The following is a 17,139-nucleotide window of genomic DNA, read 5'->3' as shown; positions in this document are numbered from 1 at the left end:
TGGATGCCACCTCCAGCAGGATAAGGCGGTGGGTGGTCAGCCTCCAAGAATACACTTTCGGCGTCGAGTACGTCCCAGGAACGCGAAATTTTGCAGCAGACTGTCTGTCGAGACTCGTCAGTGAAAATGAGGCGAGAGAGAAGCAAAAGAAGTTGGATGAAGAAGAGGATGGACTTCCTATGGAGAATGTCTGCACCATCCAGAGAGCGTTGGGAGAGGAAACATGGAGAAAGGCGTTGGAAGAGGACAAGATACTGGAGGAGGTGTGCAAAAGAATAAAAGGCAGATGGAAGAACGAAGACAAACGGGAAAAAAAACCTGCGGCCATACTGGGCTGTTAAGGATGAGTTGTCCATAGTAGACGAATGCCTATTCAGGGGGACGAGACTTGTACCACCTGTATCAGTGAGAGACAACCTGGTCGAGATAGCCCACGAAGGGCATCTGGGCATCACCAAGACCAAACAAAGACTCAGGGAGAGCTATTGGTGGCCGAACATGGACCTGGTCACCGAAAGGAGAATCAGAGACTGCATTCCGTGCAGCAACAGTGACAAAGTCCTGAAGCAACTGACGCCCCCAATGGTATGTAGGCCGCCACTGTCAGGACCATGGGAAGAGTTGGTGCTAGACATCGTGGGCCCAATGTCTGGAGAACTGCGAACGCCTTACATCTTGGTGCTTATGGATTTGTATTCTAGGTGGCCGGAGATGAAGTTTGTAAATGAAGTCACGACCAGGACAGTCATTGGGTTCCTGGAAGAGGTGTTCATCAGGGAAGGGCTGCCCAGCAACATCCTCACGGATAATGGCGTTCAACTATGTTCGAAAGAAATGGAAGACTTCCTTGCGGAGAGAGGCATCAAACACAAGCGTTGCGCCTTGTATCACCCCGAAACCAATGGCATGGTTGAGCGATTTAACAAAACCCTCAAGGAGAGCATCCAGTTAGCCAAAGCCAGTGGTATAAGCTGGAAAGAAGAGGCGTGGAGGCCGTTAGAAGCATACAGGTTCACACCGCACCAGACGACGGGAGTCACCCCATTCGAGCTGCTCCGTGCAAGGATACCCAACACCAAGCTATCCCCAGGGTGGATGGAGTGGCACAAGGGGTGGTCAGACCAAACCAAAGGAGCGGAAAGCTTGAAGAAGCAAGAGGAAGCCATGAAAAAAAGGAAAGAAAGATATGACCAGCTCAAGTGCCGAATTCAAAGTAGGGGATAGCATCAAGATCAGAACCCCCACTGGAAGAGCAAATTGGTCAGGGTACAGTAGTCCTACCAAAATCACAAAACTATTCAAGAATGCCGTCAAGACTCAAGAGGGAAAGATATGGAACCTAGGGAGAGTAGTGAGGTTCCACCCACCAGGGAATGACTCTAGGAGTGAAAGGGGGGGGTGAGGGTGATGCAAGGCAGGACCGAGGTCCTAACACCAAGAAGCTGTTGTCAGTCCCCCACCCAGGTGGTAGGTCCAACAGGAGAGTGACCAGACCCCCCAGGCATTTCGATCAATATATTATGATGTAGCCCCTACTACTCTGCCATTCTTGAGTTATCCTTCCTAGCAGGATAGTGACCAGTCTTTCAAGACATTCCGATCAGGATTTAATTTGTCCTCCTTGTTTTCCTGTTGTTCATGCATTGTTCTATGTTTTCTTTCCGCAGGGGAGGGGGATGTGTGGTATCTCCCACCTTAATCACCCCCCGGCGTCTCCGCGTGTAATGGAGCTACTCGCGGTGACATCACTTAGAATGTCAATGCGACCAGCGTTCCAAGGCGAGCGCCGGGGCAAGAGTGTGAGGAAGCTGCGGAAGCAGAGGCTGTGGCTGAGGTCGCAGTGTATGTCACTTACTTTAATAAATACTACTGGTTAACCTACGTGACGTCCTTGTACTTCTGTGGCCGTCACCACACTGGACTTTAAGACTTCGGAGCGCAGGAAGTGCCCGGGAGGCCTAAAAGTTCATAACCTTGTCTGCCCAGGGGTCCACAGCTCAAACACAAGGCAGAGACTGGCTCTGATTCTAGGTCAGGACGAAGGCAAGGATTATGCAGTCCTTTCTTCTCTTTATTCAAAATAGCAGGTTCAAAGTTAAACACTACAAAAACTTTATTTCACTACAACTCCCATGAGCACATGGGGCACAGTGTCCATAGCAACCACAGTCCAATGGCGAGGACGTCTGCCGTATATTTGCTCATGACGTCCCTCCCGCCTCCTCTTTCTTCTCCGCTCGTCAGTTAAGTCACACTTCATTTCTCTTACTGACGTACTGTGTTTTGTCTTGGATGTTCTTTGCGTAATATTGTGCCTGTGCATGCCCGTTACCTTAGTGCTGCTTCTGCTGTGTCTATTAACGCGTCAAGCTCTGCTCGCGCTGTTGAGGTTTTGTGGTGACAGACGCGCGTCAGGCTCTGCTTGCACCGTCATTCTTCCCGTTTCATCGCGGACCGCGTTAGCGCGCTCCCGCGCTTCCCGGCTCTGTGGGGCGCCCGGCGCTACGGAGAAACTACTTGTTAGCTGGTTTTCTCCTTGCGTGGCGGCGCACTGAGGTGAGTTCTGCTCTGCCTCACCAACCCTCGCCTGACACCGGCTTCGGTGCGTCCCTATCTCGCGCTTGTGCGCAGCGCCATCTTGTGGCGGAAATTAGGTACTGCGCCCAGCTTTCTCCGACGGAAGAGACGAGGACGGAACTGCGTCGAGCACATGAATGCGTGGAACGGGAGTGATCTTCGGCTCCAGCCCGGATCTGGTCATAGAATCCGATGCCAGCAGGTCGGGCTGGGGAGCGCGCTGCGGCGACATTACGATGGGAGGCCGTTGGTCAGAGGAAGAGCTACTACTTCACATCAACTGCCTGGAACTCCTGGCGGGTTCTTTTGCGGTGGGATCTCCGACACCGAACCGAGTGTCGTTTTGCATCCTGTTACGCATGGACAATGTGTCAGCGGTGCAATACATCAAATCGCCTGGGCGGCCCTCGGTCTCGGGCCTTGGCAGAACTGGCAAAGGACTTCTGGCATTATTGCCTGGAGAAACAGATCTCTGTGTCGGCGGAGTATCTTCCGGGACGTCAGAATTCGATTGCGGACTGGCATTAAAGGAACTTCCACGACTTCAGTGATTGGGGACTGGAGCGGTCAATCTTCCGGGCTTTGATGGCCAAGTGGGGTCCGCGCACTGTGGACCTGTTCGCATCCCAGCTCAATCGGCAACTCCCGAGGTTTGTGAGTTGGAGGCCAGACCCGGAGGCGTCTGCGGTGGATGCGTTCCTGCAGGATTGGTTGCAGAAGCAGCCATACGCGTTCCCTCCTTTCCTGGCGATTCCTCAGGTAGCGGCGTAAGTTTGCCGACAGCAAGCGTCCCTGATCCTGGTGACTCCTTTTTGGCAGGCCCAGGCGTGGTTCCCTCCCCTGTTGGAGCTGTTGTGGGACTGCCCGATTCGACTGCCCTTGTTCCCTTCTCTGCTATCGGGTCCCCTGGGGGAGCCTTATCCGTTGACCGCCTTTCGGCAGACGCGGAGGACCTCATCCAACGAGCCTGGGCTCCAGGAACTGTCAAAAGGTATCGCTCGGCTTGGGGACGGTGGCGTTGTTGGTGTCTGAGAAGACACGCTGATCCCGTGGGGGCAGAAGTTAGTCACAACCTGAATTTTTGGGCCGAGTTGGCACAGTCAGGATTGGCCTATCGTTCTATTAATTCTTTCAGATCTGCCTTTTCGGCAGGGCATGCCCACATCGATGGTAGACCGGCAGGGGAGCATCCTTGGGTTTGCAAACTGATGAAGGACGCCAGACTGTCTAAGCCCCCAGAACCCAGGTACGAGTGCCTCTGGGACGACAACATCATACTGCGTTTTCTCTGCTCTTGGCGGGATAACCAGTATCTTTCCAGAAAGGAATTTTCGGCTAAGTTGGCGATCCTGCTGTGTCTGATTTCGTGTAAACGCGTTTCGGACGTGAGGGCATTGGATATCACAGCTCGGATGTTCACTCCGGATGGAGTAACCTTCACGGTCGCGAGAAGGACTAAGACTAATATCAGGTCAGTATCTTATCCTGTATTTACGGAACAACCCAAACTTTGTGTGGTACGGTGTCTTAAGGCGTATGAGGAATTGACGGCGGAGCATCGCCCTCCTGGGGAACGTCAGCTCCTTATCGCCCTGCAAAAGCCTTTTAAGGCGGTTTCATCTAGGTGGGTCCGTTGGATCATGACCGAGGCGGGGGTGGATGTGACAAAATTTGGGGCTCACTCCGCAAGAGGAGCTATGGCCTCTAAGGCCGTACAGGTAGGTGGTCGATTAGAGGATATTATCAACGCAGCGGACTGGTCCTCCGAATCCACGTTCAAGAAGTTTTATTTCAAACCCATTTATGGCGCAGCAGCGTTGGTGGTGGATAAGCTTTAAACCTGCATAATCCTCGCCTCCATCCTGACATACAATGAGAAATTTCCTAGCTAACGTAACAAAGTTTCTATTCTATTAAGGACTAGGAGGCGAGGATTATCCCTCCCGAGTCTTAAACGTCTCGACCCATCCTGGAGTCTACGTATGTTCAGTAAGTAAAATCTTACAGTATGGGTTTGATGTACTTTTACTGCTATGTCTCGTTCTATGATTGATCCACTCTGGATATGTTTTCCTGTGTGCTACGTTCTCAGTGACATTGTGTTCGCAGAATTTTTATTCTGTTATTGGAGGATTTGGGTGCATTGCCCCTTTATGCTTACTTCCATGGAAGGGGAACAGGATAACGGTTTGTCTTGTATTGGTTTAGGACAAGATCAGAAGATGGACTGAATGGGTTTATCGAGAATTTTCCTCACAGAGAAGAAGAGGAGGCGGAAGGGACGTCATGAGCAGATATACGGTGCACGCCCTCGGCATTGGACTGTGGTTGCTATGGACACTGTGCCCCATGTGCTCATGGGAGTTGTAGTGAAATAAAGTTTTTGTAGTGTTTAACTTTGAACCTGCTATTTTTAATAAAGAGAAGAAAGGACTGCATAATCCTCGCCTGCTAGTCCTTAATAGAATTGAAACTTTCAGTTACGTTAGCTAGGAAATTTTTCATTCTGCTCTCCCACCCATCAGAGTAGCAGAGTTACTGGTACACTCCAGTAAAACCTGTGAATGTACCTGACAAGTAATAAATATACTCTGCTTTATTAAAATACAGTGAGGGGAAGCGGAGTGTTCTCCCCGCACGGGGAAAGGGGTAAGGGGAAAGGGGTAGGGGGGGTGGAGTGGGGGGAAGAGATCAGAAGACGCCGAAGGACGCTCCCACAGATGCAACCTACGATTCATGGTATTTCCGGAGGGCATAGAGGGGAAAGAGCCGGAGCTCTTCCTGGAAAAATGGATCAAAGAAGCACTTCCTATGGCTGAACTCTCCTCGATCTTCATTGTGGAACGGGCGCATTGGGCACTAGTGGCACTGCCGCCTCCGGGGGCTCCACCTAGGACCCTAATAGCCAAAATCTTTAACTTCAGGGACAGAGATTGTATTCTTTAAGCGGCCAGGTGTGAAGGCGATCCTGCTTTCGGAAATCAAAAAGGTACGTATATTCCCTGATTATACCAGCCTGGTGGAGCAGCATAGAGCGTCTTTCATCGGAGTGAAGCAAAAACCTGCGCTACAGGCCTACCATATAAGCTTCTTTACCGTTCAAAGCTAAATGTTCTCTATGCAGACCGGGCACATTTCTTTACGACCCTGGAAGCGGTCTGGGATTGGCTAGAGGTTTGTGGTGATGAGCGGATACCACGCAGGGGTAGAGAAGTAGGGAGAACCTTAGATACCCACAGGAAAGGGAAAAGCAGAAGCCGCCGTAGGAAATCCCAAAAGGCATCAACGCAAAGAGTAGTGGTATGGAGAGATGGCTCCTTGGAACATGAAGGGAAAGATTACGGTGGCGAGGGCAGGATATCTCCTAGAATCATTCAACAAATGCTGCGTGCGGAAAGGGAGGCTGCTAAGACATTAGTGGAGGTGGTGACAGCAAGGGGCTCAAACACAAGCACATGAGACATTGTGGAGGATACCCCACGGACCGGGGGCTCCTGAGTGGGCTGTGGACAGCACTGGCAATTGGAATAAGAAAGAGCACTTATGGAGGACCGATACATGGATCGGGGTTTCCCCTCCACCCCTGTTCTGAACAGTGTACTGTGTTGTGAAGGTGCTTTCTTCCTACCCTAGAAATGATGTATCGACCTGGGACAGACAGACACTAAAGGGTGGAAAACGCCTCCCCTCTTTTTTTCTTCCTACTTTCGCTCCATTCTGCTTTGTATTGTTTTTCTTGTCAATCTCTGGCATTGTTCCTCTGCCATTCAATCTTCTTATTGGAGTATTCAAATTTTGAGTGGTAGTAGATATGATGGTGTGAGTATACTGTGCTGAGAGATATGTGGGTGGGGCGATCATGACAGAGATTGAGAAGGGCGCAGCTGACGGACACTTGAGTGCCTGGGAGAAGCGTCATTCCAGTCCGGCTACGGATACATATTGGATGTCTAAATGGTATGGTGCGTGAATCGATTGAGAGATATGAAGTGTAGTGGGAGTGTAAGTGACTTTTTAGTCTAGTTACGGAGATTTAATGTTAGACTGGGAAATGTTGATGTATTGACAATGTTTAAGGGTAGGGTGGGGGTTTGAGGACTACTTGGGGATGCATGATTTGCTATTACAGTGTTTACTCGGGAGTGGGTTGTTCTGTATGTTCAGTTTACAGTTCTCCCTGGCGGCAAGGATAGCAGCGCGCAGGCCGTACTTATATTAGTTGAGGAAAGATTTGGTCAGATGACATGGGACAACACAAAATTGTAACCGGAAAGTGCGGGGGAAAAATTAGTTTGTGAAACATTATAGGGTGCAAATATATCTGCAGCAACAGGGTACTTATGTTGCTATAATACAAGAGACCTTGAAATACAAAAACTTGATAAGAAATGGAGATGACAATAGTTAGCATCTACATACTCATCCTATGCAAGGGGGGTGGCTATATGGGTGGCCCCACAGGTCCCATTTAAACTCTTATGAGGCAGATGTGGAGGGCAGATATGAAATTGTGCATGGTGAGTTGGATGGTGGAGAGGTGTGCTTGGCGAACGTTTACACCCCAAACACCAATGATGGAGAGTTCTTTGGAGTCATGGAGAGCTTACTCCTTCCATATGTTGGAATCCCTCAAATATGGGCGGGTGATTTTAGATGGGCTGATGAACAGACACCCTCTAAAATAATACAGCAAACCCCATATGGCGATATCACTGAGTGAGGTGATGAGCGGCTGAACTGCGTTGATATTTGGTGCGAAACGCATGCAGGCGAACAAGGATATACTTGCTATACCCCGGCCCGGGAGGTGTACAGTAGGCTCAACCGTTTTCTGCTCTCGCTGGAAGTATGCAGGGCGGTTAGGTAGACTGCTATACTGGGTCGGTTTTTGTCGGACCATGCTCCGGGGTTGTTAGAATGGCGACCAAGGAGACACAGGCCGAAGGTTTCTGCTATGGTGTTTGCAGCCAGCGGAGTTGCGCGATGTGATATTTAAAGAAGAGCTCAGGGAGTTCATTACAGGATACTTCACCACCAACTGGTTTGCAGCTATCATTAGGAGCATGGAATGGGACACGCTCAAGGTAGTTACAAGGGGGATTATTTGTCTAGGGTGGGGGGCACCAGAAAGAGGCTTGCGTCAGAGTTGACGACTGCAGAGGATAGACTGGCTAGACTTCAGCGTGAGGAGCATGTGGCGGGACGAGACCAGGGCCCGCTCCTGCAGACAACACCAGGTTGGAGAGATCTAGGATAGGTTGGATTGCCTTGTTCGTCACGAATATCGCCAGCTCCTACACAGAGAGGGCGATAGGTCTTGCAGACTGCTGGCGTGGTTGTTAAAACGGGAACACCCACCCCTGCGGATACTGGTGTTGCGCAGTCCTGATGGAACCTTGCCACTACGCAGGCTAACGTCAGTAAGGTGCTATTCAACCATCTTGCTGACTTATACAGTGGGGTCCCGGAGGCTGAGATACCTATAGATGGGGGATATCTCACGGGTGTCCCCCACCCACGCCTCATAGACGAACAGAGGGAGAAGTTGGAGTCAGAAATCCACCTGGAGGAACTGCAGAAAGCACTACAGGCTATGGCTTGCTTTAAAATCACCAGGGCTGGAGGGAATTCCTGTGGAATTCTATCAGACATACGCAGATATTCTGATACCACACATATTAGTTACCTTACAAGAAGCCAAACAAGTTGGCTGCCTGCCTCAATCCATGAGGGATCATTAAGAAAATGGGGTAATCCAAAAACTGGTCAGAGGACCTGGGTAGTAAATGCTATAGAAAAAGTGGTCCTAGACACAATTCATTAGACAGCAATGCATGCACAACTCATTAAATCTGAATTAATTCACACGATTTCATCCTGCAATGTAAAAAAGAGAAAAAAGCAACAGACAGCCAAATGCGTTAGTAGTCTAAATAATGCTACCCAAAAATAATTGTGAACACTAATGTTTTCAAAGCAGCAAAAAAGTCTGCAAGATTATTTCACAATCCTATATACAAAATATTTAAAAATCCTAAGAGTTGGGGAAACTGCCAGGTGCAATAAAGAGTGTAAAAGTATGTGCTCAAGTGAAAAGAGAAAGGTAAGTAAAGAGAATAATCCAATATGTTTTAAACGTAACTAAGGTTCTATTCACTTAGTATATAACGCATGCCCCACGTATTTTAATCATACATTCAATCCATGAGGGAGGCATAGACAATCATGCTCCCGAATCCTGGCAGAAGCGTAGAGAGCCCTGGTGCATATAGACCGTTGTCCATGCTGGGGGTGAATGCTAAATTGCTTGCCAAAGTTCTAGCCCTAAGATTGGGCAGAGTTGTGACCTTGCTGGTTCATGACTAAATGAAAGGCGAACCACACAGCAGTTACATAAAAATACGTATTTATTAATATAACACTCTCTACTACCCTCTACACGATGTTAGAACACAAGGCACACAATACTGGATGAATAGAACATTCGTAAGTAGCATAATACACAGCGGGCTTCAGGGGGACACCAAACCATATACTAAAAAAAATGGTATAACAATCATGACTTGACTAGACCGTTTCTAGAGCACGTAGAATCGCTGGGACCCTAAGCAACAACCCCGGGTAGTGACACGAAGCCCACAGAGGATGGGTGCAGTGAGGAAACAAGACTGCGTGCTCCGGACAACTCTATGGGAAAGTCGTGGTTGCAAAGTTACAGTTTAAGGAAACTTCTACGAGGACTTCAAGCAAACCCTTTGGAACATAGGAGGTTCTAGAGCCAACCCACCAGTGAGTACCGAAGTACCGGTATTACCTATCCCAGAGGAGCCGGGTGCATGGGGGTCAAGTGGTGTCGGAAACCTTTGTCGTTTTCAATGGAGAGCTGCAAAGAAGTACTGCTGCCAGGAAGGCAAAGAGTGTCCAGTGAAATCCAAGCCTGGATTCTAGATGAGAGGAACCTGAAAGCAAAAGGGGGAAGGAGTCTGGGTCACTTGAGGTGACAAGAGGCTCGGTAGTCTAATGCCCACTGATGTTGGGTGCTTCAGGTGCGAAGAAGGGGTGCTTGACTCTGCTGCCACGGGGACCAGGAGACGTCGATGACAACCAGGATCCGGAGGTGAGCTGCCCCACGAAGGATGTTGAGTGTGGACGGGTCGATGTCCGGCTGGAGCACCAACAAGCCTTGGCAAATGCAACCCAAACAGGAAGGAAAACAGGTTATGGTGTGGACCAGCAAGGTCCAGGGGACTCTCCAAGCAAAGGAGAGTCAGTGCACGTCTGGAGCAACCAGGGAAGCCCAAGAACAAACAAGGTGACCCTCACCAGGACCCACAGGCCAACAGACCAGGAGTCGCGAGGAGACCTCAAGCAAGTTTGCAAAGCAAGAGCCCACAGAGCACTCAGTGCGAGGAGGGCGGATTTCGTCTGTGCAAATACTTCTTGGGGTCAGGACAACACGGAGTCCAGTGCACAAGCTCAGGAATCGCCAACAAGCATATGCACTTGCAAATGTACGAGTTGCACAGGGGTTGGGGTCACGCAGTCCCCACGAAGGATACTGGTCTCAGAATTGCTGAGAGGGCAGATAGACCTCAGGGAGCTTCGGAAACCCACCTCCTGTGTTGCTGAAATCTTCGGAGTCCTCAGGAGCTCGGGAGAAGCAAGCCGGTCAGATGCGCTTAGGTGCCTGTTAGTGCAGGGGAGTAACTCCTTTACTCCAAGGGAGATTCTTCAGTCGTCCAGCGCGTGCAGGCTGTTGAAGTACTTGGTTATAGCCAGGTAAGCCACTTTATACCCACGGGAAAGGGTTGGACAGATTCGGGGGACCCTCCTAGGGGAGGGGCAGGACAGGGGGGTGGCTACACCCATGTTTTTTGTCCAGTTTCACACCCAAACAGGTGCCAATGGATCCCAGAACTGGTTTGAGCTGGACTATGCACAGGGACACTAAATGTGCCCCTAGTGCAGACTTTCTGGCACTCTCAGAGTGAAACCACCCAGCCACAATACACATAACCCTGTCAGGAAGGTGGTTACACCTCCCAGTGACAGGATGCCTATTGTCAAGCCTTCCTCTGCTCGAGCTTAGCTCAGCAGCAGGAGGGCATAAATGTGTCTGTGGCTGGCAGCATCCATTCTGTGCTGCCCGGGTCGAGAAAGCTAGTGTCGGGTAGACCGGTGACCCATGACGCTCGCTTCTGAAGGGTGTAATCATACCTCCTCACCAGTTGCTCATGAGGAGGTATAATTCCAAGGTGTTTGACACCAAACACAACATGTTTCTAAGCAGCCGTTTTAAAGTTAGCATGTACCGCGAGGTTATAATGCAACTTAACCTATATGTCTGGCTGCATCACAGACAACCCCGCAGAATGGTCTCAGAAGGCTGCAGAGGGGCCCTACTCCAGGCAGGGCACCCTCTCACGTAAAACCCAGCACCCTGCCTTGAGGATTGATAAGGCCTGCCATATGGGTGACTGATAGGTTTTTAAGTGTAGTGATTTAGATGGATATAGTGAACCTATATCTAAGTAAATGGTTCAAGCACCTGCTTACGCAGGCTGCTGTAGCAGACCTGTTGTGCCATTTTGAATGGTCTCTCATGGGTGGTATAATACATGCTTCCGCCCATGCGAGGCCTCTGGGGTACATATGCCCTGGATACATGGTGTAGCATATACTAGGGACTTATGAGGGTACCTCAGTATCCAATCTGGAGAGTACCTAAAGTACACACATAGCAATTTAGGGGAGAAAGCAGATAAATTGGGGTCCTGGATAGCAGGATCCTAGTCAAAGTAGTCCAAAAACAGTGAGGCATCAGCAAAAAGTGGGGGTAGCCATGAGAAGCCAATCCTACTTTTCTACAAAACTCCCCCTCCCCCCAAATGCAAGGACATTAAACTAACCTTGACCATTTGAGTCTTCATGTTCTAAGTGGAAATATCTGGAGAGTCTATCTGCATTGGCATGGTTACTCCCAGGTCTACGTTCCACTGTATAGTCCATCCCCTGTAGGGAAATGGACCACCTCAAGAGTTTGGAGTTTTCACCCTTCAGCTGTTTTAGCCATAAGAGGGGCTTATGGTCTGCCTCAACAATGAAGTGAGTGCCAAACAGGTATGGCCTCAGCTTCTTCAGAGCCCAAAGCGCAGCAAAGGCTTCCCTCAATAGCTGACCAACGTTTCTCTCTGGGGGTCAGCCTTCTGCTTATGAAAGCTACAGGCTGATACCAATCCTCTTCATTTAATTGTGATAACACAGCCCCTACCCCCAATTCAGATGCATCTGTTTGAACAAAGAATTGTTTGCAATAATCAAGACTTTGCAGAATGGGAGCAGTGCACATGGCCTGCTTCAGGTCATCAAATGCCTTTTGAAAGCTAACTGTCCACTAAACTTTCTTAGGCATTCTTTTAGATGTAAGATCATTTAAGGGGGTCACTATAGATCCATAGCAAACCACCTGTTGTACCCAGTCAGGCCCAAGAAAGCTCTGACCTGGGTCTGGGTAGTTGTAGCAACCCAATCCATGGTGATTTGGATTTTGCTCTGCAATGGTTGAACCTGACCTCTACCCACAAGGTGGCCCAGGTACACAATCGTACTCTGCCCTATCTGGCACTTAGTGGCCTTGATATTGAGGCCTGCCTTTTGCAGGGCCTCCAGAACATTTCTCAGGTGGACCAGGTGATCCTCCCAGGTAGAGCTAAAGACAGCAATATCATCAAGATAAGCTGCACTATAGGTTTTCAGACCTGTGAGAACTTTATTCATCAGCCTTTGAAATGTGGCAGGTGCATTCTTCAATCCATAAGGCATCACCACAAATTGGTAATGCCCACTAGAGGTTGAGAAAGCTGTTTTTGATTTAGCATCTTCAGCTAATCTGATTTGACAGTAACCAGCTGTCAGTTCAAATGTACTTAAGAACTTGGCTGAGGCCAAAGTGTCAATAAGTTCATCTGCCCTTGGAATTAGATAATGTTGGAAGTGGAGGCCTTTATCCCTCACCGCCGCCACCAAATGCTGGAGGCGGGAGTCCCTGTCCCACATCGCTGTCGCCAGGTGCGAGATTCGGACCCCTCGTTTCAATGTTAGGCTAAGTAAGGACAACGTCTGAGATAGCCCTGCTCACCCCCTTAGTAGCTTGGCACGAGCAGCCAGGCTTATCTATCTCCAAGGCACAAGTGTACAGAATGTGCAACCACACTCACAGCAACCCAATGATGTCACTACAAATAGACTCCATGTGAGTTTTTATAAAACAAATATAATCTTTATATAAGAAGATATACGATATGACCACATGATACAAAACCAACATATAATAATGGGTAGTATTCCTTCTGGTGGATTGGTAGATTCTAATCCCAACCACCGCTTCTAACCAACTATTAAGCTTACTTCTAACCATTTCCCAAAATGTTAGGTAGATGGTATTGCTAGAATCACACATGTTGCAAAAGAAAAGAAATACAGCAATGAGTAATGATATACTCCTGTACCGTGCAATAAAGAAACAATGCTATACGTAGCGCCACAGTCATGTACTCTGCAATAGAAGGAATAATGCAAGGCGTATCACTACCAGCATGCTCTTTGCAAGGAAGAAACATAGCAATGCGTCACTCTACAATCATGTACTGTGCAATGAAGAAATAATGCAATGCACCACGTTATAATCATGTACTGTGAGATAAAGAAATAATGCAATGCGCGAAGTTACAATCATGCACTCTGCAAGGGAAAAATAACGCAGTGCGTAGCGCACCAAGTATGTAGTTCGTCAGGCACAAATAAGGTCAGGCGTCATACGACAGTTTGATGGTTTGTTAGCAGCAATAATGCAAAGTAGAATACGACAGTCTAGGTGCTCAAGTAACAGTTGCCTCCAACCTGGATCAATGATGACACAAAAGTACCGCTTCTCTCTCCGGCCCCAGTACTGCACCTCCTTGGACCAGTACGGGCCTCGATCCGAGACAAAGCAACAGGCACAATCAGATCTGAGGCACAAGATCGGGAAGGTTTGCGTATCCTCTGCAGCCTTATTTGTATATCTGAGAAATCTTTAAATTTCTCAGGAACTACTGTACGGATTTACAGCATTTAACAAAAAGAGTGCACAATGGACCATGAGCTACCTTTCTAACAAATTTGGTGCCATTCCATTCAGCAGTTGCGGCTGTAGCTGCGTCAAAAGTTTCCTTTATGGAAATTAACATGGAGAAAAAGCATTTTGGGGCGCCCATTTTTTCTTGGCCACCCCCCTTAACGAATCCCCCAGAAACGTTCAACAAAACACCTGAAGTGAGTGGGAAATTAGTTTTTTTTATTTCGTAAAGGTTCGTCAAATGGCGCAAAAGATACTGGCAAAAGAAAAAACGCTTTTTGTATAAAAACAAGGTCCTAACTAGAACTACCTACTGGCGACTGCCAGTAGGTTATATATCTCAGAGCAATAGAAAGCCTGCTTTGTGGGCATCAGGCCTAGGTTTGCTGGGCTCAAGGAATTAGCAGAGTGGAACTTTAATTATCACTGGTGCTGCAGAATTATGGAGATAGTCCACTCCATAAGGCAGTAGCAGGTACAGTGGTACTATATTTCAGGGTTCTGAAGGGCCCACTGCATCACAATTATGAATCTTACTTTAAAAAGTGGGCATATTCTCTTTGCTAGCATTTCAGCACAGGGCACCATTGCAGCACCATGCAGGAGCTCTTTTTTTCGGAAAGGGACAGACAGCATGTTCCAAGACTGAAGTGAAGTGATGGTGTGGCATGGTGTGGAAGGGGTGAAAGAAGAAGAGATAGCTGCAACCCAGAAACGTAGGCTATCATTTTTACAACAGGTGTAGTTAGATTGGGGCCCCAAGAGTGGAAGGGGCTCACAGCACCCCAATTATGCGGAGTTGTGTTTTTTGGTCAATTCTGTTTTTGTTTGATGTGTTGGCTCTTTTATAAGTCTTAAGAACTACAGAAAAGGACCCTTAAAATTATCTGAAAGTCCATGCTGCCTACCCTGTGCCCCTCATCTCCCTCAATTATTTGCCATTTTTTAGAGGAAGGTTCTAATTCAAACATTTTTTCCGTGGTGGGAGGGGGGTAGGAGGAGTCTTTAGTAGGTTATAGGGGGTAGAAGAAAATGTGAATGACAACTGACCCAACATATGAAGGGGCCCTTTCTAAAAGCCCCCCCCCTGCAAGCAAATTTATTATACACATAATTTCACTAAAAATCAAAAGGTCATGACTTAACATCAGACATAACATAGCAGCTCACCAAAACAGTGAAGCAAGTTTAAAGGAGTTTAATTTATTTAAATAAAAATCGAAAGAATCAGTCATGATCGCTTGATGCACCAGCGGGCGCATACTGCATAAACAGCCATCCGACAACAGCAAAGCATGGGTCATGCATACTTCACAACCCTCCTGAGAGTAAGCCGATCACTGCAATCAGCAGGAGAGCAACAGAAGTCGCCACAACCCTCCAGCATGCAGTATCAACAGATGTCGCGGGGGCGGAGGAAGACGACAGCCAGCCTTCACCTTTTAATACCGTAGCAGCTCCTGCGCTTGATACGCCTTTTTTCTTATCTTGTGTCAAATAGGAGACTGCGCAAATAAATATGCACCATTTTTGGGTCTGCAGTGTGCCTCAGCTCTGTAACAGACTAAAGTAACAAATTTACTCCATCAGTTTAAGGATCGTAACTCATAGTGATGCGAGTAGCACGCTGGAAAAACAATATTCAGTATCACGGAGATAACATTAGGGCACAAATTCGCAGAAACTGTAACTGCAAAGGAATCCATAGGGATTTGTTTTGCAGAAAGCAACATTCAATTTCACCTTACAACATCAAGGGCCATTGTGAAAGAATCCGCATAAAATGGCTGGTCATATTTTAAAATATAGACAAAACCACGGGACTGAAGACAACAATATCAAAAATAATTAGCACATACATTGGCAAAGAACAGATCTCATTTGAAAAATCACGCAAGCCTTAAATGCGTTGCCACGAAAAGAAAATTATTCTCAAGATATTCAGCGGACAGGAACACGTTTTGGAAATGGAAAGGTCGTTTTGACATTCCCGTTACTTTGGTTTCATGGAAGCTTTAGCAACCTACCACATTTGGTTACAGGACAGCCTCTATACTGTAAAGTCCCACTATCTGCGATGGTTTAGCATCCTATGAATTTGAAGGGGGAGTAGATACATCCAAAAAATGGCCAGATCTGATGAGTCAACACTGCTGACAATGAGGCCTCGTATCACGTTACACACCTTTCAACTGGTTCTTCTCTTTTTTTATAACAACATTTACGCAGTAGAGATTTTAGGCCCATGTTGTATTGGAAAACGTACAACTACAAGTCCCACAAAGCTAATCTTTAAAAAGTCACAACTGGCTGAAGGTGTCGTGCATCTCACACGAGGCCAATTTGCAGCTTCAGGAGTCGATGAGACACTAACTCTAGAACCAACCTTCCTGGTTCCATGCCAGTGCATCTCATTATCACTTGCAACTATCACTGGGTTAAGTGTAAAAAAAAAGCAAAAGCCCCTATGCCAAGTGCCAGCTTAATTCAAGCAGGTTACGGTCTGGAACAGGGCCACTCAGACTATGGATATTTCCAAGACTTCTCCAGCAGCTCGCAAGCCCGTAACCTTGCATCTATCTGGTGCGTGTTGTGTGTAAAGAACAAAACCCCAAAAACTATGCGGGATGCCAATGCAAACCCATATTTAAAAAGTATCGGTGCAATGGCATCATGAGCTTCAACTTAGTCTGCTGCAACTGCAACTCCGATATCCTCTCCGAATCGCGACAGGGCAGCTTCTGCCGTCTGGGCGTCAAGTACCACCAGGGCATATATAACAACCGTGCGCTTGGTAACGGAGCCTCGGCATTTTAAAACTCGCCCAGGGTGTAAAAGCATCTCTATGAGCACCCACCCCTATGATGGCAGTGAAGGTATTGCAGCGTTTGGTGGAATGATAACCCTGAGCTCACCAGAGAACTGACGCTCCCCCCCCCCACCCCCGACACGCAGCGAAGCTATTCTGTTAAATATTGGAAATCCCTGAAGCGAGGTGCAAGCTGTTTCTTACCGTAAAAGGAGTGTCGTTGAAGCTGCCAACGGAATAGCAGTTGTCTCCGGGGTTTACGGCGCCAGTGAGGACCTGGTGCAGGTGCATGGCGAGGAAATGGCGAGCTTTAATTATTCATCCATCCAGCGCGTCCTTTCTAAGGTGACCACCTGTTTATAATTTCCATGGTCTGTCCGTAATATTAGAGTATAATGCCTTGTCCGTTATTTCTCCTTTAACGGACGTCCTTTGTCCGGTGATTACGGTAATTACGGTGAACGGGACCAGAGCAATAGCACCTCAATAAACCCGCCAATCAAGTAGACGGAAACATAACCCTTGGAATATGGGAAAAGTGCGGTGGCCTGAGAACGGCTGTGGGAGTTACTCTCAGTTGTGTATTGGCTGCAGGACTCGGCTACAGCAGCGTGTCCTCGGATTCGTTACCACAATT

General features: G+C 48.0%; 1 protein-coding gene across 2 annotated transcripts in view; it reads right to left on the bottom strand.

The window, feature by feature from the left end:
* Positions 1-16,937, bottom strand: part of DMXL2 (Dmx like 2) — a 2,078,996-nt gene extending 2,062,059 nt beyond the window's left edge. For both annotated transcript variants that reach the window (XM_086958287.1, XM_086958289.1), the window contains exon 1: positions 16,707-16,937. In XM_086958287.1, the coding sequence (XP_086814413.1) occupies positions 16,707-16,793 (87 nt within the window). In that variant the 5' untranslated portion in view covers positions 16,794-16,937. The remainder of the gene's footprint in view (positions 1-16,706) is intronic.
* Between the last annotated feature and the right edge of the window lie 202 nt (positions 16,938-17,139).

Source organism: Lissotriton vulgaris, chromosome 2_1, assembly GCF_964263255.1.
Source record: "Lissotriton vulgaris chromosome 2_1, aLisVul1.2, whole genome shotgun sequence".
NCBI lineage: Eukaryota > Metazoa > Chordata > Amphibia > Caudata > Salamandridae > Lissotriton > Lissotriton vulgaris.
This window is presented reverse-complemented; position numbering and strand designations above follow the sequence as displayed.